Here is a 22,345-nt window from a genome sequence, read left to right on the forward strand (position 1 = left end):
CAGTAAGTCAGTCAGCATCTATGGAGGAGTATTAACAGTCAACATTTTGCAAGGAAGCCCGTCAGCGGCCCTATTTGAAGGGTCTCGGCCGAACCATCAACTACTTATTCCCATCCATAGATGCTGCCTAACTTGCTGAGTTCCTCCAGTATTCTGTGTGTATTGCCCATCTAGAAATGCCTGAGAGTGAGTTCTGATAGTGTGAGCACTGATAGATTACATGAAGCTGCTTGTACCCTGACACTGAAACTAAACTTGATTATTCCCAGTCATAATGAGAGAATGTCATAAACTACATTGGGTGGTGTGGGTTATTTTAATCATCCCCGCTTTTGTTCTGGAAAAGGGCCTTGACCTGCTCCTAAAATATTCAATCTTTTGACCTTATGAGCAATCTCACCTAGGTTTATTCGGCAGCACCTTCCATAACCACAAAACCACATGCATAGTTATGAGACCATAAATCACATAAATAAGTGTACACACATTAGATTAGATTAGATTAGATTAGATTATGAGAACACTCAGTCCTCTTTTATTGTCAATTAGAAATGCATACATGCATTAAGAAATGATACAATGTTTCTCCGGAGTGATATCACAGAAAACAGGACAAACCAAAGACTAACACTGACAGAACCACATAATTATAACATATAGTTACAGCAGTGCAAAGCAATACCATAATTTGATAAAGAACAAACCATGGGCACAGTAAAAAAAAAGTGTCAAAAGTCCCCGAGTCGATCGACTCCTGAGTCCTCGATAGCAGGTGGCAAAAGGGAGAAACTCCCTGCCATAAACCTCCAGGCACCGTCAACTTGCCAATGACTTGGAAGCAGCCGACCACAGCCGACACTGAGTCCGTCCGTCCAAAAACTTTGAGCCTCCGACCAGCCCCTCCAACACAGCCTCCCGAGCGCCATCCTCTACCGAGTGCCTTCGACCTAGCCCCGGCTGCTGAAACAAGCAAAGCCGAGGATTTTGGGGCCTTCAGCTCCGGAGATTCCGGTTACCACACAGTAGCAGCAGCAGCGAAGCGGGCATTTCAGAAGTTTTCCAGATGTTCCTCCGTACTCTCACGTCCATCTCCATCAAATCAGAATTGTGCACGGTCCCCTACTTGACAGATAACAGATGCCATCGCGCCGCCATCTTCCCCTCCTGTTCGTATGTTCATGGTCTTCTGCTGCTGTAGCCCGTTCACTTCACGGTTTGACATGTGTGTTCAGGACGGCTCTGCTACACACCACTGTGGTGACACATGGTTACTTGAGTTTCTGTCGCCTTCTTGTCCGCTTGAACCACTCTGACCATTCTTCTGATCTCTCTCATTAACAAAGCATCTTCACCCACAGACCTGTTGCTCATTGGATTTTTTTGTTTGTTTTTTGCGCCATTCTCAGTAAAATCTAGAGACTGTTGTGCATGAAAATCCCAGGAGATCAGCAGTTTCTGAGGTACTCTAACCACCACATCTGACACTGACAATCATTCCACGGTCAAAGTCACTTAGATCACTTTTCATCCCCTTTTCTGATATTAAATTTGAACAACAACTCAACCTCTTGACCATGTCTGCATGCTTTTATGCATTGAGTTGCCATCACATGATTAGTTGATTAGATATTTGCATTAATGAGCAGATGTATTGGTGTACCTCATAAAGTAGCCACTGAGTGCAGGTGATGAATTGTGCTATTTGGCCCATCAGGTCTGTTCTGCCATTTGATCATGGTTGATATATTTTCTCCCTCAGCCCCATTCTCCTTATTCTCCCCATGACCTTTGAAACCCGAACTAATTAAATACATATCAACCTCCATTTTAAATATACCTAATGACCCGGCCTCCACAGTCATCTCAGAATCAGAATCAGGTTTATTATCACTGGCATGTGATGTGAAATTTGTTAACTTAGCAGAAAGAAAAAATAATAATAATTAAGATAAAAATAATAATAGATAAACAAATAAATCAATTACAAATATTGAACAGATTAAAAAAACATGCAGAAACAGAAGTACTGTAATTTTTTTAAAAAAGTGAGGTAGTGTCTAAAGATTCAATGTCAACTTAGGAATCGGATGGCAGAGGGGAAGAAGCTGTTCCTGAATCACTGAGTGTGTGCCTTCAGGCTTCTGTACCTCCTACCTGATGGTAACAGTGAGAAAAGAGCATGCCCTGGGTGCTGAAGGTACTCAATAATGGACACTGCCTTTCTGAGACACCACTCACTAAAGATGCCCTGGGTACTTTGTAGGCTAGTACCCAAGATGGAGCTGACTAGATTTACAACCTTCTGCAGCTTCTTTCGGTCCTGTGCAGTAGCCCCTCCATACCAGACAGTGATGCAGCCTGTCAGAATGCTCTCCACGGTACAACTATAGAAGTTTTTGAGTGTATTTGTTGACTTGCCAAATCTCTTCAAACGCCTAATCAAGTATAGCCACTGTCTTGCCTTCTTTATAACTACATCAATATGTTGGGATCAGGTTAGATCCTCAGAGATCTTGACACCCAGGAACTTGAAGCTGCTCACTCTCTCCACTTCTGATCCCTCTATGAGGATTGGTATGTGTTCCTTCGACTTACACTTCCTGAAGTCTACAATCAACTCTTTCATCTTACTGACGTTGAGTGCCAGATTGTTGCTGCAGCACCATTCCACTAGTTGCCATCTCTCACTCCTGTATGCCGTCTCATCACCACCTGAGATTCTACCAACAAATCAGCAAATTTATAGATGGTATTTGAGCTATGCCTAGCCACACAGTTATGTGTATATAGAGAGTAGAGGAGTTGGATAAGCACACACCCTTGAGGTACAGCAGTGTTGATCATCAGTGAGGAGGATGTGTGATGCACTATCAATTACTCCAAAAGACTTGAAGTAGAGTAAATACTGAAAGGCTTTTATTAACAGTAAAAAGGGTCTCGTCCCTGCTGAGTATCTGCCCCGGACTGAGGGAGGAGCCACAGGGGCAGTCAGCAGAGGGGCGTGTCCAGACAGGTAACCCAGTTACAACATATATATATGGTTTACCACATTCACTGCTCCTTTTTAAAAAGAGTCCTGCGGGGTGAAGTGACTGACAATATTTAAAGCAAATATATTTACAGGTCAAGTCTATCAGGCAATCGAGTCCGTCGCTGTGATCTACGAAGCACTGGTGTTAATTGCACCGGCGACAGTGGTTGTGCTGGCTCCGGCCTGACTTGAGGTGTCAGCACGTTAGGCGTCGGTAATCCCTCGTGTGTGTGCGTCGCGCCCGGTATGGGAGTGTCATGTGGTGTCTGTGTAGGGCTTGGAGTACTTGGTGTCTCGTGGGTATATATATCGGTGGGTACAGGGTTAATAGTCACCATGGAGTGTTCAGGGTAGGGGCCTGGTGTTCCTGCAGGCGCCAGGTCGCGGATGGAGACCGTGTCCTCCAGCCCATCAGATAAAACCACGTAGGCATACTGGGGATTCGCATGAAGTAAGTGAACCCTTTCGACCACTGGGGAGCATTTATTGCTCCTCGCATGTTTCCGGAGCAGCACTGGCCCCAGGGACGTCAGCCAAGTTGGTAGGGTGGTCCCAGTGGTCGACTTTCTGGGAAAAGAAAAGAGTCGCTCATGAGGGGTGGCATTGGTGGCTGTGCATAACAGGGAGCGGATGGAGTGGAGTGCCTTGGGAAGGACCTCATGCCAGCGGGAGACCGGTAGTCCCTTTGACCTGAGGGCGAAGAGTGTGGCCTTCCACACCGTGGCATTCTCCATCTCCAACTGTCCGTTCCCCCGGGGATTATAGCTCGTGGTCCTACTAGTTACGGTACCCCTAGCCAGCGGGAATTGGTGCAGCTCGTCACTCATAAACGAGGACCCTCTGTCGCTGTGGATATAGCACGGGTATTCAAACAGAGTGAAGAGCTTGCACAAGGCTTTTGTAACTGATGTGGTAGTGGTGTCGGGGCAGGGGATGGCGAAGGGGAAACCATGAGTACTCGTCGATAACGTTAAGATAGTACACATTGCGGTTAGTGGAGGGTGACTTTTTGCCGGTGAGATAGTGCCTCCAGTGCCTAATAGCTTCCACTATGGCTTGGGCCTCTTTCTCCACTGCGGAGTGCCGAATTTCAGGGCCTTGAAGGGTACAGGAGAAGAACGCCACCGGTCTTCCCGCCTGGTTGAGGGTAGCAGCCAGCGCGAAGTCAGAGGCGTCACTCTCTACCTGGAAGGGAATGGCCTTGTCCACCGCATGCATTGCTGCTTTGGCAATGTCCCCTTTTATGCGGTTGAAGGCCGCGTGGGCCTCGGCTGAGAGGGGAAATGTGGTGGACTTGACCAGGGGGCGGGCCTTGTCTGCGTAGTTAGAGACCCATTGGGCGTGATATGAAAAGAAGCCCAGGCACCTTTTGAGGGCTCTGAGGGTGTTGGGAAGAGGGAGTTCCAACACGGGACGCATACGGTTGGGGTCAGGGCCAATGACTCCGTTCTCCATGACACACCCAAGGATAGCAAGTCGGGTGGTCCCGAATACACACTTGTCCTTGTTGTAGGTGAGATTGAAAGCTTTGGCCACTTGGAAAGATTCTTGGAGGTTGTTGTCGTGATCCTGCCGGTCGTGACTGCAGATGGTGATGTTATCTAGATATGGGAACGTGGCCTTCAGTTGGCACTGGTCCACCATCCGGTCCATTTCTCCCTGGAAGACAGATACACCATTTGTGACACCGAAGGGGACGTGCAGGAATTGATAAAGCCTGCCGACCACCTCGAAGGCAGTGTAAGGGCGGTCCTCCCGGCGGATGGGGAGCTGATGGTAAGCGGATTTTAGGTCTATGGTCGAGTACACCTTGTACTATGCTGTCTGATTGACCATATCCGTGATGCAGGATAGAGGGTACGCGTCGAGCTGCGTGAACCTATTGGTGGTCTGGCTATAGTCCACGACCATCCTATTTTTCACCCCGTTCCGAATAATGACCACCAGCGCCCTCCAAGGACTTGTGCTTGACTCAATGATCCCCTCCCTGAGCAGCCGCTGCACCTCGGACTTAATGAAGGCTCTGTCCCCCGCGCTGTACCTCCTGCTTTTAGTTGCCACAGGTTTACAGTCGGGGGTCAGGTTGGTGAACAGCGGTGGGGGAGGGATCCTGAGGGTGGAGAGGCCGCAAGTGGTGTCCATAGTGCGGCTGTTGGCATGGTGTTGGGTGGGATGTGCGGGTCGGTGTGTGTGGGTGGTCAGCAGCGGGTTAAGTGACGTATCCCTACAAAACTGGGGATTTTCAACAGTGATTGGTGGGAGGGGCCCATCATACTCCATTGTCACGCTTTTCAGGTGGCTCTGGAAGTCGAACCCCAATAGCACAGGGGCACACAGTTGAAGCATGACCAGTAATATAAAGTCTCGATATTCTGCGCCCTGCACCACTAGCATCGCTACACAACCCCTCTCCGCCCCCCCCCCGGATGTCTGTTGTATGCGATCTGGAATCCATGGTGACCCTCTGACTTACTGGCCATATCGCAAGTCTGCAATGCTGCACCGTGGCCGGGTGGATAAAACTCTCCGTGCTGCCCTTGTCAAACAGGCAGCTTGTCCTGTGCCCCTCCACCAGGATGTCCATCATTGACTTTGTGAGCTGGTGGGGAGCGCTTTGGTCGAGGGTCACGGAGGCCAGAGTTGAGTTGCTGTCTTGGTCCAGTGCAATGGGGGCCTCATGAGCACCCGTGGGTCATAGGCGGTGGGAGGTGGCGCCGACTAAGTTGGCCGCCCCCATGTCTCACACATGGTGGCGGTGTACAGGCAAGATGGCAACTCCCAAGCCTCGCACGCGGCGCTGCTCGATCCCACTCGCGGTTTAGTCTTACAGGCCTTGGCAAAGTGGCCCTTCTTTCCGCAGCTGCAGCAGGTAGCTTCTCGGGCCGGGCAGCGTTTCCGGGGGTGCTTCTGTAGTCCGCAGAAGTAGCACTTCGCGGACTCGCGACTGGCAGCAGCCGTGGTCGATTCACCGGCGGGTTGCGGGGTCAGCGGTGCCCATGAGGCCGTCGGGAGATCGCGTGCTTGAAGAGCATCAGAGTTGTGCAGAGCGGCCTCTAGCATGTTGGCCAGCTCAATCGCCAAATATAAGGTAAGATTGGCGTGTTCCAGCAGCCGCTGGCGCACATACACTGACCTGGTCCCCGTGATGAAGGCGTCTCTCACTAGGATCTCCGCATGCTCTTTGGCCATCAGCCCTCGGCAATCACAGGTCCGCACGAGTGTCTGTAGGGCCCGGACGAACTCAGCGCTCAACTCTCCAGGCCGCTGCTGCCGCGTCGCTAACCGATGTCGCGCATAGACGGTGTTTACCAGCCACAGGTATTGTCTTCTGAGGGCGCTCATCGCGCCGTCGTAGCTCGGCTGGTCTCTAATCATTGAGTAGACCCGTGGACTGACCCTGCAGAGGACAACTCTGCGCTTCACGCTGGACTCGGTCACTTCAATCTCCTCCAGGTATGATTCGAAGCAAACCAGAGTTCCAAAGCGTTTCTGGCTTCAGGTGTCTGCGAGTCGAGGTCTAGCTTGTCGGGTCTCAGGACGTGTTCCATGCTTTAAATTTACTGTTAATAAAATCAATGCACTATCAATTACTCCAAAAGACTGGAAGTAGAGTAAATACTGAAAGGCTTTTATTAACAGTAAATGGTCCACAGCCCTGCTGAGTATCTGTCCTGGACTGTGGGAGGAGTAGTGACACAATCACCTTTATTCAGGGGTCTGTGGGAGGAGCCGCAGGAGCAGTCAGCAGAGGGGCATGTCCAGGCATGTCCAGACAGGTAACCCAGTTACAACATATATATATATATATATAAGATTTGCCACAATATGTATCACCAATCTGCAACCAGATTGTGGTCTTCCGGTTAGGAAGTGGTGGATCCAATTGCAGAGAGAGGTACAGAGGCCCAGGTACTGCAACTTCTCAATCAGGATTGTGGGAATGATGATATTAAATGCTGTGGCAACAAATTACACAGATTTATCACCCTCTAACTAAATACTTTATACTTTATTGTCGCCAAACAATTGATACTAGAACGTACAATCATCACAGCGATATTTGATTCTGCGCTTCTCACTCCCTGGAGTACAAATCGATAGTAAGTATTAAAAATTTAAATTATAAATCATAAATATAAAATAGAAAATGGAAAGTAAGGTAGTGCAGAAAAACTGAGAGGCAGGCCCGGATATTTGGAGGGTGCGGCCCAGATCCGGGTTAGGATCCGTTCAGCAGTCTTATCACATTTGGAAAGAAGCTGTTTCCAAATCTGGCCGTATGAGTCTTCAAGTCTCCCCCAGCATCTCAAAAGCTTTGTTAGATTAGCCACACCACATACATCATCCCATCATGTCGGTGTCGTTATTGAAGATGTATATTTCTGTCCATTAAACATAGTCATGTTGTTTATACTACTTGAATTTGATGACTATTATCATCTGCCTCCATCATTATTTCAAACATATGATAACAACTTGTTGTATCTATCTTTTCCTCAAGCCAAAAATAACCTAAAATTTACCTTTAAAAAAATTCTGCCATTTGCATTTAATCTATCGATCTTGGCTCACTGGAGCTGTGAGTCAACATCTCTGCTAGGTATGTCACTATCCCACCCACACTTAACTGTGATGGAAGCATAACTAAGCCTAATATTCCCTCTCGGCCTGACCATACAGACTGATTTGGTAAACTTCCCATCATTTAATCTGCATAAGATTATTCATTTTGATGAAAGATTAATTCTGTGATATGCTCTTGTGGCAAGACACCCAGATGATCTGTCCATCCACTGACATGCCCCATCAAGAAACAAACCTGGCCACTTTACTACTCAGATGTATTTTGCAATGTGACTATTAATTCTCACTACCTCTCTTTTTTCAGTGGATTTTCCAGAGAGTAATGGTCTCTCCCTGTCTCGCCGTGAATCTCAGGGATCTGTATATTCCACAGCCAGCATGGAACTGGGCTACCTCAGTTTGGCTAATTCCAGAAATGAGGTATGACAGAAGATATATTGCCTTAGTGATTGAGATTAGTCATCAGTCTGCATGGATTTACAACCAATGAGAATAATTATGTGCTAGCATTTCTGTTTTGATTCCAATCAACATGCCAGGAACAACATTGATTACCTGTTTAAGGCTTATATTCTAAAAAATTCATATAATATTCTGAACCAGTGCAATCATACTGTGCTACAAAATAAAATTTATTCATTTCCTTTAATGCATTGTAAAACACTCCTTGATACCTTTAATCTATTATATGATGCAGCTAAAAATGAAGAAGATAGATTTTCAATCAGTTTGCAATCAACATCTTGGGAATACACAGATTTTAAATAACTGAAAATGTCTTTGAATAATCTATGCAGAGCAACTTATTGGTTACATTTCACAGTACGTGGTTTTCATGTCAAAGCTTTTAAAAACTGATACTTCACAAAATGATTAATTTTAAAGAGCCTCTTTGACAGCTCAAAAACCGTCGGTATCAAATCACCATCTTGATTAATTCCCATGTTGCTAGTTTCCAACACAATTTTCCTTTAACAGGTGAAAAATTAGAAAATGTAATCTTCTTATTTTCAACTGCTTTCAGTTCTTTAAAGGGATCAAGAAATATCCTCAAAGTATTGAATAAAAATAAATAATGTTTTGTTTCACTGTGTGATTGTATAGTAAATGAGAAACACAAGAGATCCTGCAGATGCTGGAAATCCAGATTAACACACACAAAATACTGGAGGAATTCAATAGGTCAGGCAGCGTCCATGGAAATGAACAAACAGTCAACATTTCGGGCTGTGACCCTTCATCAGGATTGGAACGGAAGCAGAAGATGCCAGAATAAGAATGTGGGGAGAGGAGAAGGAGGACAAGCTAGAAGGTGATAGGTGAAGCCATGTGGGTGGGGAGAGAGGATAAAGTAAGAAGCGTGGAGATGATGTGGAAAAGGCAAATGGCTGGAGAAAATGGAATCTCAGAGGAGTGGAGGAAAGGAATGAGGAGGGGAACCAAGGGGAGCTGATAGGCAGGTGAGAAGAGGTGGGAGGTCAGAGTGGAGAAATGAAGAAGAAGGAGGGGGTGGGGGGAGGGAAATAACCGGAAGTGGGCAAAATCAATATTCTTGCCATCCGGTTGAAGGTTACCTAGACAGAATATGAGGTGTTGCTCCTCCAACCTGAGAGTTGACTTATAATGGTAGAAGTGGCCATAGACCAACATTTCGGAACAGAAATCAAAATGGTTGGCCACTGAGGAAATCTGCTTTTTGCATATGGAGTTGAGATGCTCGACAAAGTGATTTCATCAAATCCATGTCTGGTCTCACCCAGTGCAGATAAGGCCACATCAGATCTGTGGGTCAGATGTTGCCTCACCTAGAAGGACTGTTTGGGACCCTAAATGGAGGTGAGGGAGAACGTGAATGGGCAGGTATAGCAATTCTGATGCTCGCAGGGATAAGTGCCGGGAGAGTGATGTGGAAATGAGTTACATTCTAACTCTGTTACATAACCTATTCTTGAAATTCATTCTTTTTTCCCTGGTTTGGTTAATGTTTGGTGAATTCCCCACGTCACTCCAGAATCGCCCTCTTCTGTCTTACTGGCTCTTTAAAAATCAAGATGTATTGCACTAATGATATCTGATAATTGGAAATAAGGGTATCAAAGATTTGTTCCAAATTCGCAACAGAATTTTCCCATGGCGAAAGATAGGACTGACTTCATTGATCACAATCTCATTTCTAGTAGATGTGAACTTACTTTACAATAATTTGAAATCTTACTCAGCCTCAGCAGTCATGAAGAATGGTAGTCTAGAACATGGTCATATGAAAAAGAATTAACATAGTCAACTGTGTGATGTTCTGTTTATTAATTATGCAGAAATAAATGATTCAGGATGATCCTCTCAGTATTTCCCTTAGGCTCACAGCTGTCTCTTCAGGTATAAAACATGTAGGAAAATAGGTTGTAAAGTGGGTATAAGAAGCCTAAAAGGGGATATACTGTAAATAAGGGGATGATTTGCCAAAAGGGAGTATAAAGTGGAAAACTACATTATACATTTTGTGGAAGAAGCACATTATCTATATTATTGCAATTGTGACAGGCTGCAAGGCTGGGAAACTAAAACATAGTTTGCTCTATGAATCACCACTTCCACGGCTAACCCTCAATTTCAATGTATTTCTGTTCTTCCCCCAAGACCCCTTGATGCATTTTGTGGATATAAAGTTATCTATCATCTCCTTCAACAACTCTCCCTGCACAGCCTCGAATGCTAGAGATATCCACCCTCATAGTAAAGAAATATTCCCTCAGCATCTCCCCATGAGAAATTTGCTTTGCAGAAGTTTGAGGAACTTAAAGCAAAAGGAAGGAAGTTAGGCTTATTGAACATTGCTGAGATCATATCCAGAGGACTGTATATAGGATTAGTCTCCTTATTTAAGGAAATACATAGGAGATTAGTGAGCAAAATTAGGGCACATGGTATTGGGGGCAGAGTACTGACATGGATTGAAAATTGGCTGGCTGACAGAAAACAAAGAGTAGTGATTAATAGGTCCCTTTCGGAATGGCAGGCAGTGACCAGTGGGGTACCGCAGGGCTCAGTGCTGGGACTGCAGCTGTTCACAATATATATTAATGATTTAGATGAGGGAATTAAAAGTAACATTAGCAAATTTGCCGATGACATAAAGCTGGGTGGCAGTGTGAAATGTGAGGAGGATGTTATGAGAATGCAGGGTGACTTGGACAGGCTGGGTGAGTAGGCAGATGCATGGCAGATGCAGTTTAATGTGGATAAATGTGAGGTTATCCACTTTGGTGGTAAGAACAAGGAGGCAGATTATTATCTAAATGGAGTCAAGTTAGGAAAAGGGGAAGTACAATGAGATCTAGGTGTTCTTGTACATCAGTCGCTGAAAGCAAGCATGCAAGTACAGCAGGCTGTGAAGAAAGCTAATGGCATACTGGCCTTCATAACAATGGGATTTGAGTATAAGAGCAAGGAGGTCCTTCTGCAGTTGTACAGGGCCCTGGTGAGACCACACCTGGAGTATTGTGTGCAGTTTTGGTCTCCAAATTTGAGGAAGAACATTCTTGCTATTGAGGGAGTGCAGCGTAGGTTCACAAGGTTAATTCCCAGGATGGCGGGACTGTCATATGTTGAAAGATTGGAGCGACTGGGCTTGTATACTCTGGAGTTTAGAAGGCTGAGAGGGGATCTTATTGAAACATATAAGATTATTAAGAGATTAGACACGCTGGAGGCAAGAAGCATTTTTCCGCTGATGGGTGAGTCCAGAACCAGAGGCCACAGTTTAAGAATAAGGGGGTAGACCATTTAGAACAGAGTTGAGGAAAAACTTTTTCACCCAGAGAGTGGTGGATATGTGGAATGCTCGGCCCCAGAAGGCTGTGGAGGCCAAGTCTCTGGATGCTTTCAAGAAAGAGGTGGATAGAGCTCTTAAGGATAGCGGAATCAAAGGTTGTGGGGATAAGGCAGGAACTGGATACTGATAGTGGATGATCAGCCATGATCACAGTGAATGGCAGTGCTGGCTTGAAGGGCCGAATGGCCTACTCCTGCGCCTATTGTCTTTGCTAATACATCAAAAACACTTTAAAGACATCTTAAAATAGGGAATTGCTGGGATGCCCTATGCAGAAAGATTGGATGATTCAGGGTGGCTTTTAAAAGGTTAGAAGGAACTTGATTGAAGTATATAAAGTTGGGTACATTGAGAGTGCTTCATCCTGTGGGAGAATCTGTGGGCTGCTGTTTAAAAATAAGGGGTTGCCCATTTAAGACTGAGTTAATGTGACATCTGATCCCTTAATCATGAGTCTTTGAGGAATTCTCTTCCTCAACATTGCAGTGGAAGCAGTGCTCTTGGTTTTTAAAGACGGGTCGCTATATAGTCATAGAGAGCTGTAGTACAGAAACAGACTTTCAGCTCACCAAGTCTGCACTGATCATCACTGTCCATTTGCAGCAGTCCTACATCAATCTTACTTTGTTACTCTCCCCACCTTCTCATCCATCGCCCCCAAGATTACACTGGAGGCATAGTGGTTAGCATAATGCTTTGTACCGCCAGCTGTAAGATCAGGGTTCAATTCCCGCCACCATCTATAAGGACCTTGTATGTTATTCCTGTGATTGTGTGGATTTCCTCTGGGTGCTCCAGCTTCCTCCCACATTCCAAAAGATGTAGGATTAGAGTTATTAAATTGTGGGCATACTATATTGGCACTTGAAATTTGATGACTCTTGTGGCCTGCCCCCAGCACACCCTCGGAATGCATTAGTTGTTGATGCAAATGGTGCATTTCTTCATGTGTTTTAATGGTTTGATGCTCATGTGACAAATAAAGCTGATCTTTAAATCTTTTTCTTTCTATACCTTACCTACACATGAGGGGCAATTCAACTCCAAATTTACACATACAGTATTTTGGAATGTGGGAGAAAGCTAGAGCAATTGGAAAACCCACATTATCACAGGGATAATATACAAACTCTGCACAGACGGCACCTGAGGTCAGGACTGAAGAAAGGTCTCTGGTGCCGTGAGGCAGCAGCTCCTCCACTAGTTGTACCACATGAAGAACAATGGGGTGAAAATTTACCATGTGGTGAAGGGGAATTGAACGTCATATTGTAATCAGACCAACATGAGAATGACCTTGGTAAATGGTGGAGGAATTTGAGAGGCCAAGTAGGTATTTCGTGCTCCTAATCTGCAAGATTCTTATTTATGCATTGCTGGGATTTGGCTTTTGTTGATTAGTCCACAATCATTTCAGCATGGTTAAGAAAGTTATTTTATGGGTCTTCAAGGAAGATGTCAAAATGAAAATAAACCCTAAAGTCAAAAATGTTATTAAGAATAACTTAAAGATTTCTAAAAGAATATTCTTTAACAAAAGCCACCAAGGGGGCCTCATTTATACAGAAAATAATTCCTTATAGTTTCTATAAGTACATTTTCATAATTATGATCAAGTTACTTATAGGTATTTGTCTTCTCAAGTTTGGAATTTACATGATGAATTCTTGCAGAGGTATTCTTTGTCCTCTTGTGATGGGTTTGGGGTTGCTGACTGCGAAGTTCTGAACTCAGACAAAGACTTTGAGCCCTATCTGATGCAAGTAGCAATAGGTACCCTTGTTAAAGGGAGGTTATACAGCAGCTACCTATTCTTCAAAGACTAGATCACTTCCCTATTTATGCTCCACATGAGTTTAGCTGCCAATATGCACTATTTGAGTGGTGGGTCATTCTTTCCTACTAAGGAGAAGATGCTTCCAGCTAACAAAGTCGTTTAAACACAGTTATTTTGGTTTTAGCGATACATGTTTAAATTTAGATAAAATTCTTAAAACACATTTAAACCTCTTTGAGGATTTCTATCTTATAAAAGCTTTCCAAAAAGCTTTCCAAATTTTAGGTGACTTTTGAAACACAAAGGAACAATTCCTATAAGCTACAAAATTGTACCAATGAGTTGCAAATAAATGTGTCGTCCATCACAGAAATTAAAGACAGAAGAATGGACTTCAGTTCACCCCATCTTTCTGTCATTCTTGTTGATGTTCCCCGATAATTCTTAACACGCCTGACTTCTCTGTTTTTCTGCCACTTAGGTGACTTCATACACGAGTAATATTTTTCATGATTTTCACCTTTTCACACCGGTGATCTAAAATATTCTAGGAACTGAATTCCCAGATACCCACAATTGCTGCTGTGAGAAGTGATTCTCTGAGTATACAACCTTCACACTATTAGTAAATCAGCTATTTGATGAGTTAAGTGATAGAATCAATTTAGCCTTGCCTTTAATTTTGCCCGAGGCCGGCCCCCTAGGCCTGAGTCGACATACTAGTAGTAGTATCAATTTAGTCTACAAACTTCTTTGAACTAAATAACTTATCTAGTGTGGTCTAGTTTTATACAAGCCAATTAACATAATCCCATTATTTTACACTGCATCTTTTAAGTAGTCAGCTTCATGCTACAGACCAACAGTTTGTGCTGTTTGTTTGCAAAGCTGTCCTTTTTAACTTCAGACAGATTATTGCTTGCAATTTACATTAAGAACTGAAAATTGGCTACAGCAAAAAGTTGAACAAAGAATATTGGTTTGAAGTTTAACTTACCCACAAAAAAACTTTGATTTTTAAAAGTGTCAGGTGCTATGTTAGAAAGTTGAGCTTGAGAAAAAGGTGCCCTTGGCCCTGGACAGTGAATATCTATCTATAGTCAAGGAATACCTCTAAAGCATATTAAAATGGTTTGTACATTTTTCAGAGCTTAGAAGGACCCACTCAGGATAAGACATGGAGATCCAATAATGCATTTGTTTCCCTTATGCTGTTTGAACATTCAGTTGGAGATGAGATTTGGTGTTTCTCTGCAGAGAAGAAAATTTGGTAACTGGAGATCAGGATATGTGATTGGGCCCAATGATTGATAAACATAGTTAGATGTTGGCATGGGGAAGAACAAGATTTGAGAGTGGAGGTGGTGATCAGAGCCTGAACATTGAGAGGAATCATTGGATTGGAGCCTGGCAAGCTGATTGAGTCTTGCAGGGAGCACAAAGCAGAATCTATACTCAAAAGAGGTTGTTAGATCAAGACCTGGAGATTAGGGGGCTCTAATAGCTCACAGGCATATAGAAATAGCTGTACTATTAAAACTTTGTTCTGCAAATGTCCCCACACAAGTACACCTCAGATCCATTCGATCTCACTTCCCCAGCAAAAACACAGGAATGATTAGTAAATGAGCATCTGTTCAAGTTTAAATAGCATCTGGAAATGGTCAGATGAAATTCCAGAGTTGGTCAGTTCAGAGATATTGACTTTCATAAAAACAGAGGGAATCAATAGTGTGAATCTAAACTCCTGAAGTTCCAGGTGCACTTTTGTAGATTTTGGTTCATAGCAGATTTTATATTTAATGGTATGTAAATGCTCTGCAGCTCCAGTGAACAAAATAGGGCCAAATCCATGCAAAATTTAAATTTAAACTGCCAATTAGACCTAAAGAGAAAGCCTACTCTATGGATATTATAGAGGGTCTTAAAGATTTGGAAAGATTTCAGGTCTGGTTGGCTGAAGGTAGAGGTGGAAATGAAAAGTGTGGAAGCCGTGCAAGTATTCAAAGTTGAAGGGTTGTTGGGTTTGAGGAAATCTTGCTACAAGAAGGGGTACATATTTTCAGTTGTGTAAGGGGTGAATGATGAATGACGAGAGTTTAATCACAATCCATGTTCTTGCTTGCAGAGTGAGAAGGTGAATGCGGACACTGAAGTAGAACAGAAGGTGAAATATTGCTGTGTCTACCTCCCTGACAAGACTGCCTCCTTGGCGATGGTTCAGCCTGGGTTGACCATTCGAGAGTTACTATCTGCGGTATGCGAAAGGCATGGGATTCCTCTAGCTGCCACAAGTGTTTTTCTGGCTGGAAGTGATAGGGTAAGTTGGAATAGTATATATAATGTACAGAGTCTGTTCTGTACTGTATGTACCAGATGATTTAATATAAAACTGGATATAGAAAATTTTGGTTATACCACACTAAAGCATTTTTTGAAATACTAGTCAGTCTGTTACAGGAAGGATGTGGAGGCTTTGGAAAGGGTACAGAAGAGGTTTAGCAGGATGCTGCCTGGATAGGAAGGTATAAATTACATAAAGAGGTTGGCTAAACTTGGGTTGTTTTCCCAGGAGCTTTGGAGGCTGAGGGGAGACCTGATAGAACCCTGTAAAATTATGAGAGGCTTGGATAGGCTAGGCAGTCAGAATCTCTGTTCCCAGGGTAAAAATATTCAATACTAGAGGACATACATTGAAGGTAATGGGCAATGTAGTGGTGGAAAGAAGATAAAATAGTATCCTTTAAAAAGGCTCTTGAGGGGTAATCTTATACACAGAATTATGAGGGGTATTGAAAGGGTGTATGCAAGTAGATTTATTCCTCTCAGGCTGGGTGAGACAAGAACTGAAAGTCATAGATTTAGGATGACAGGGGAATCTGATAGGAAACTTCTTCACAGAGGATGGTTCAAGCGTGGAACAAGCTGCTGGTGGAAGTGGTAGTTGCAGGTTCAATTGCAAAATTTAACAGAAGTTTGCATAGGTGGAGGGATGTGAGTGGATTGGAGGGATTTGGTCCAGATGCAGGTAGATGGGTCTAGGTAGAAGATCAGGTTGTCATGGACTAGGTGGGGCAAGGGGCCTGTTTCTGGGCTGTAGTACTCTATGACTCTATAATACCCAATGCTATGGGCTTTACTGACAATATAGACTCAATGGCCACTTTATTAGGTACACCTGCTCGTTAATGCAAATATCTAATAGCCAATCATGTGGCAGCAACTCAATATATAAGGACATGCAGACATGGTCAAGAAGTTCAGTTGTTGTTCAAACCAAACAGAATAGGGAAGAAGTGTGATCTAAGTGATTTTGATTGTGGAATGATTTTTGGTGCCATACAGGATGGTTTGAGCATTCAAAAACTGCAAATCTCCTGGGATTTTCATGCACTAAGTCTCTAAGTCTCTAAGGTTCACAGAGAATGGTGTGAAAATCAAAAAAAAAACATTTAGTGAGCAGTAGTTCTATGGGCAAAAACACCTTGCTTATGAGAGAGTTCAGCGGAGAATAGCCAGACTGGTTCAAGCTGACAGGAAGGCAACAGTGATTCAAATAACCATGTGCTATAATAGTGGTGTGCAGAAGAGCATCTCTGAATGCATAACATGTTGAACCTAGAAATGGATGGGCTACAGCAGTAGAAAAACACAAACATACATTCAGTAGCCACTTCATTAGGTACAGGAGGTAGCAAACAAAATGGCCATTAAGTGTAGTTTCATTGCCGAAAGACTAAGAGAAGCTTCTTATACCCCTGTGTAAAATACCTTGTTTGGTAATTTGATGAATTTCTCCCTGAGCCAATTGACAACATGTGAAGATGCCAGGACTGGTGCACATTATGATTAAAAGCAAAACTTTCTTTTTCTGCTTGATGCAGAGTTTAACATTGTCAGGTGTATTGCAGCAGCTATAAGTGACCAATTGCTGGATGTAGAACAATCGCAGGGAATTCCAACATTAACACAGCTACCTCCTGCTTCCAGTCTTTGATATCGCTTGAATTTGGCTTTTGTTGTGGACTTGTACAATGATAAAACAATACAGCTGGCCAGCTGATAGTTTATGTCAATTGTGATTGCTTACTTTCCTGTTCTGTCTCCATCCTCTCTTAAAATTAACATAAAACAAACCAATGCACTTGCAATGATAAGAGCAGATTATAACAGAGCCTAAATTATTCTATATCTGCTCCTGATTATAAATTTTAGATACAAGCAGCAATCCTTTCAAATGAGTTTAAAAAGAATATAACACAGCCATTCCATCTTATCTGTTATATAGGATGTAAAACTCATAACCACATGAGTAGTTGAAAGAAATAGTGGTACTTATTTTTTAAGGAGAAGCTCTGCAAGTACGAGGAAAAACGGAATAAATGAATATCCTTATAGCTTGATGGTGGAGAGCAGGAGGCTTAATATTGACGCACAACAGTTGCATCAGATGTCCTGTTTCTATGCAATGCTCAGTTTGAATGAGCTCAGTTTTGACCTTAATTGTTTGACACAGTACTTTCACTTCAGGGTGATATTAATGTTAGTGACTCAGGGAAGAGGGAAATCACAATCTACTATGCAAAGTAATAGCAATATTGTAATAGGTGGGCTTAATGGAGTCCGGAGTGTTTTCATACTGCATAATAAACCAGAACAACTTGTTTAGCAAAATTTTATGTGTTTATAATAAAATTACAGGGCAGTGGAGCCTGGAAATAAAATTTCCAAATATAGAAATTTGGAAGTAATGATATTTTAATACAACTGATATCACTGTATGCATTGAAGATGATAAAGGCTTGTTGATGATAAAATATAATGAAGAAAAGTAAGAGGGGGATGTAGTTTAACATAGAAAAATAGGCAGATCTATCACACAATGTATTCTTTGGAGCAATATGAAGTGATTTATTTTGGTTTAATAAATGAAGGGCAACCTTAAGGAGGAATGGGATATATCATGCGAGTCTTTGACACCAGAAGGTACTGTGAAAGAAAGCAATCTGAGAATCCTGACTTCATTGCTTACCGGTCTCTCACATTCTTCCTTATGAATCCAAAACGTATTGAGATTATAGAGAGTATCACAAACTCATGGAGCCCCAAATACAACAGCCCTGTCTGACAAGGAACTCTCACCACAATTAAAAAGAAACACTGTGCTGAAACCTATAGGTGAACAGACTAAGAGCTAGGAAAATACCGTTTGTAGATTAGACTAAATATAAATACCTCTATGTTTATATTTTAAAGTGCAAATACATCCAGACAAATAGAAAGCAAGGATATGATAAGAATGAAAAATTTATAGGTGTTTAGTAAAGAAATAACACGTTTGGAAGTAATTGGGCATTAGTCTTGGCTATTGGGATACAACCTTTGGTGTAATTTTAAATGGTTGCACAAGTAATATAATGGTCCAATCACAGACGAGAGAAAATCTGCAGATGCTGGAAATTCAAGCAACACACACAAAATGCTGGAGGAACTTAGCAGGCCAGGCTATGGAAAAGAGTACAGTTGATGTTTCAGGCTGAGACCCTTCATCAAGACTGGATTAAAAAAAGATGATATTGTGATGCTTCTCTCACTGGATTTCCCTACAGATTATATAGTCTCCGCTAACCTGGAAGGTAAAATTCACTAGAATGTCAGAGTCATGTAGTCACACAGTGCAGAAGCACACACCTCGATCCACTGAGTCCATGCAAACCATCAATTCCCAGTTTACACTAATCCTACCTTAATCCAGTTTAATTTTCCTCTCATTCCAGTCACTTCCCCAAGAAGGCTACACAGTAAGGGCAATTCACAGTAGCCAAATAACCAATGAATCTGCATGTCTTTGGTTGTGCAAAGAAACCAGGGCAACCAAAGAAAGTCACACAGCCACAGAGAAAAGGTGCAACTCCACAAGGAAGGTCAGGATTCAACCTGGAGCACTGGAGCTGCAAAAATGGTGACGCTACCAGCTGTGCCACTGTGATGTTCAACTATTGTCCTTAGTGTAGTTTTTGTTTGTGTATGTGATGCTGTTGATAAAAGACAAAATTCTCTTTAGTTATACAACAATTTGGGCAGCACAAATAAATTTAAGTCATTGGGCTTATTTCTATGTTTATGTTGAGGAGGTTCCTAAGTTTCTTGGCTCCTTAAGGTTGTTATAGCTGGGGGTGGTAGTGGGGATAAACTTCCACTACCCATTACATGCTCCCAATTATATGTGTCTCAAATAGCCTCTGTCCACCAAGTCCAGCTCCTGGCTTTCACATGTGAAACCGTTTCTGCTGACAGGAAAAGGGTCATGGGCATCTTAAAACAGTTACTTCAAGCTGGTGGTTGGCAGCTCATCTGGAAGGAAAATTCTGATCTCATACCTCTGCTTCCTTGTGGCTGTACCCACTCATGGGGAAGGCATTGGAAGTAAAGCCTGAGGAAAAATCTGGAGCTGAGTTCCAAAGGCAGCGTTATGATGAGTTCAATGCTAACTGGCAACTCCTGCAATGCTGCTGGTCCAAACTGCTCTGCTGTTCCATTGGAGTCATCAGCTGCGTGGAGAGGAGGAGCCTGCTACTTGGACAACAGCTTGCCCTATATTTTGTACTGCTCTGATCTGTGTACCTGGCTTGCATAGCACATAGACAATTAGGACACAATATCCATGGTCGACCCTGACCAACAGAGGGCCTCAGTCTCAATTCTTTATTCGAGGATCTGCATTCCTGGCTCATTAATGAGCCTAGGCATTGCAAGTTGGCAAGCGATTTCAAAGTTCAGGCTAGAGCGGAATGAGTTGAATACCAAAGATAACCACCATTTTTGTCTCACTTGAAACCCATTTACAGTACTCCTAATGAATAGTAAATAGGACTGAAAGCCCTACCTGATTTGGTCTCATGCCTACTGCCTACTGCCCTACTGCCTCATGCCTCATGCCTCACTGTTTATCTAGGGGCTGAACACCTTGTCTATTCCTCACTGGTCAAACCAACTAATATGTTTGCATAGATATAACATCATACGACTTTAGAAATATCTTGCTTAAAGCCTACCTTATTTTAATTTTCAGAAACCTCTTGTGCTGGATCAAGATAGCATGATCTTGTGTGACAAGGAAGTTCGGGTTGAGAAGAAAGTACTATTTGAGTAAGTTACATTTTTAGCTTTGAGATCAGTAGAATAGTGTGACAAAATGTCAGTAATCAAACCATTTTCAGTGGTAAGAAATTGGGGATTATTGTAGTTAGAATTTTCTGGTGTAGAACTTTCAACTAACAATACCAGACATTAATAAAGTCTTGCATTAAAATATGGCAATTATGTTTGTTTCGGATGGTGGTGAGTATTGGTAGCTTGGTTGACGCATTTGATGTTGCGGTGTTCATTGAGCTTTGTAATTGGCTTACAGGCATTTCATCACCAGTTGAGGTGACATGCTCAGTGTCCAGTTATTGGTGTTTCTGTCTGGGAGTCTCACGTTTATATAGGCCTGTTTTCAATTGCCTCAGTCCTGATTGGTTACCTCAATCCATTTGTTCTAACCAGTGGGAACTGCGGGATTTACACTCCAGTTTGATTTCAATGATGAAATTTAAAACCACAGGTCTGGGAGGATCGTCTAGGTGCCAACTTGAATTAATTCCCTAACTTTCCCTCTGACTTCTTTTCAGATTGGAGCTTATTCCTGCAAATCGAAAACTTTGGGTGACCGCAAAACCTACCAAAACAGTATCTGAAGCTCTGCAACCATTTCTGATGAAATATAACTTAAACGCCAAGGATCTGGAGGCAAAGATTGTATGTATTAACAATGTAAAAAGACCTTCCATTTATATAGTATCTTCCATTTCCTCAGTGCTAAAGTGCTTCAGAATTGATTAATGATTTTCATGCACAGTCACTGATAGTAATTTTCCGTAGTCCAAATATCCACAAGCATCCTGCAGGGAAATGAATGACTATAGGTTCTGTTAAATAGATACAAAATTGCTAAGGGAAGAACTGTGTATTCTTGAACTTCTTCTATCAGGAATAGTTTTAAGGTAACCCACTATTCAGCCATTCACTGACACTCTTTGAACCCCACTTTGAAGATTATCTCAACCAGAAGGGGCCTAACATGATCCTTATTTTTAAACATAATTATTTACTTATGAAATTATCAAACTGGTGAAAACACATAGACTCATTGAGTCTGGACATACATATCATTATACATTCACTCTCCAACCTGTCTGAAGTCAAGCTAGATGATGAGCTTCTAAGATGAAAAGTAACTGATCAATCTAGTGTAAAATAAAAAGTAAGGAATTTCCCATTGAACGCAGCCCCATGATTTCCCTTCAGGCTATGATATTGGGAACAAGTCTAGGAGATCATCCTGATAATATGTCATAACTTGCTCTTCTGCCAACAAGTGATCTCTATGCAATTCAGTAATTGGTTCAGTCTCCATATGTTTATGCTTGGATCATGGTATTAAATGAAATTGGGGCATTCTGCCCCTGGCATGGAATCTGGTAAAGCAGTTTTAACAGTTAACAATTTTACACTATAATTTCTTTTAATTTATGTTAAATAGAGTGGAGAGTCCCAGCCTCTGAAAATGAACAGCAGTGTGTCCTGCCTGGATAATCAGAGAGTTATCCTAGACAAAATTAAGAGTAAGTATCTTGTGCACATATTTCTTGCTACTTTTTTCTTCTTCTGGACTGCTGAGATTATTTTTATTGCTCATGATTCGTGGCAATTGCAAAGTAGAGTGGAGAGATAGATAGATAGATTGGAAACAGTGAGATGTTATTAAACTAACCTTATATATCATAAGGTCGTTCACTGTCTATCTAAATATTAGACTGGTAAGTAATATGCTTAATGATTAATTGGGGCTATCACTTAGTCATGGCCAATATAAATGACTAATGTTTTTGATGTGTTGCATGCATTAACAAGAAAACAGCTTAAAAATCAACATAGCTTCAATAAGATACCATAGTGAAACATTCTAGGCTCATCCTTATCCTGCTGTTACACCATAGATGGTAAACTCCTGGCTATCATCCTCAAACAGCCTCCTGGAACCCCCTTGCTTGCCCCTCCATTTTGCCTTTCGAAACCC

General features: G+C 42.6%; 1 protein-coding gene across 3 annotated transcripts in view; it reads left to right on the forward strand.

The window, feature by feature from the left end:
* The window catches only part of LOC134349411 (regulator of G-protein signaling 14-like), a 156,662-nt gene that overhangs the window by 118,642 nt on the left and 15,675 nt on the right, over positions 1-22,345 (forward strand). For all 3 annotated transcript variants that reach the window (XM_063053676.1, XM_063053678.1, XM_063053677.1), the window contains exons 8-12: positions 7,920-8,035; positions 15,353-15,544; positions 20,297-20,373; positions 20,898-21,024; positions 21,809-21,890. In XM_063053676.1, the coding sequence (XP_062909746.1) occupies positions 7,920-8,035; positions 15,353-15,544; positions 20,297-20,373; positions 20,898-21,024; positions 21,809-21,890 (594 nt within the window). The remainder of the gene's footprint in view (positions 1-7,919; positions 8,036-15,352; positions 15,545-20,296; positions 20,374-20,897; positions 21,025-21,808; positions 21,891-22,345) is intronic.

Source organism: Mobula hypostoma, chromosome 7, assembly GCF_963921235.1.
Source record: "Mobula hypostoma chromosome 7, sMobHyp1.1, whole genome shotgun sequence".
NCBI classification, from domain to species: Eukaryota; Metazoa; Chordata; class Chondrichthyes; order Myliobatiformes; family Myliobatidae; genus Mobula; species Mobula hypostoma.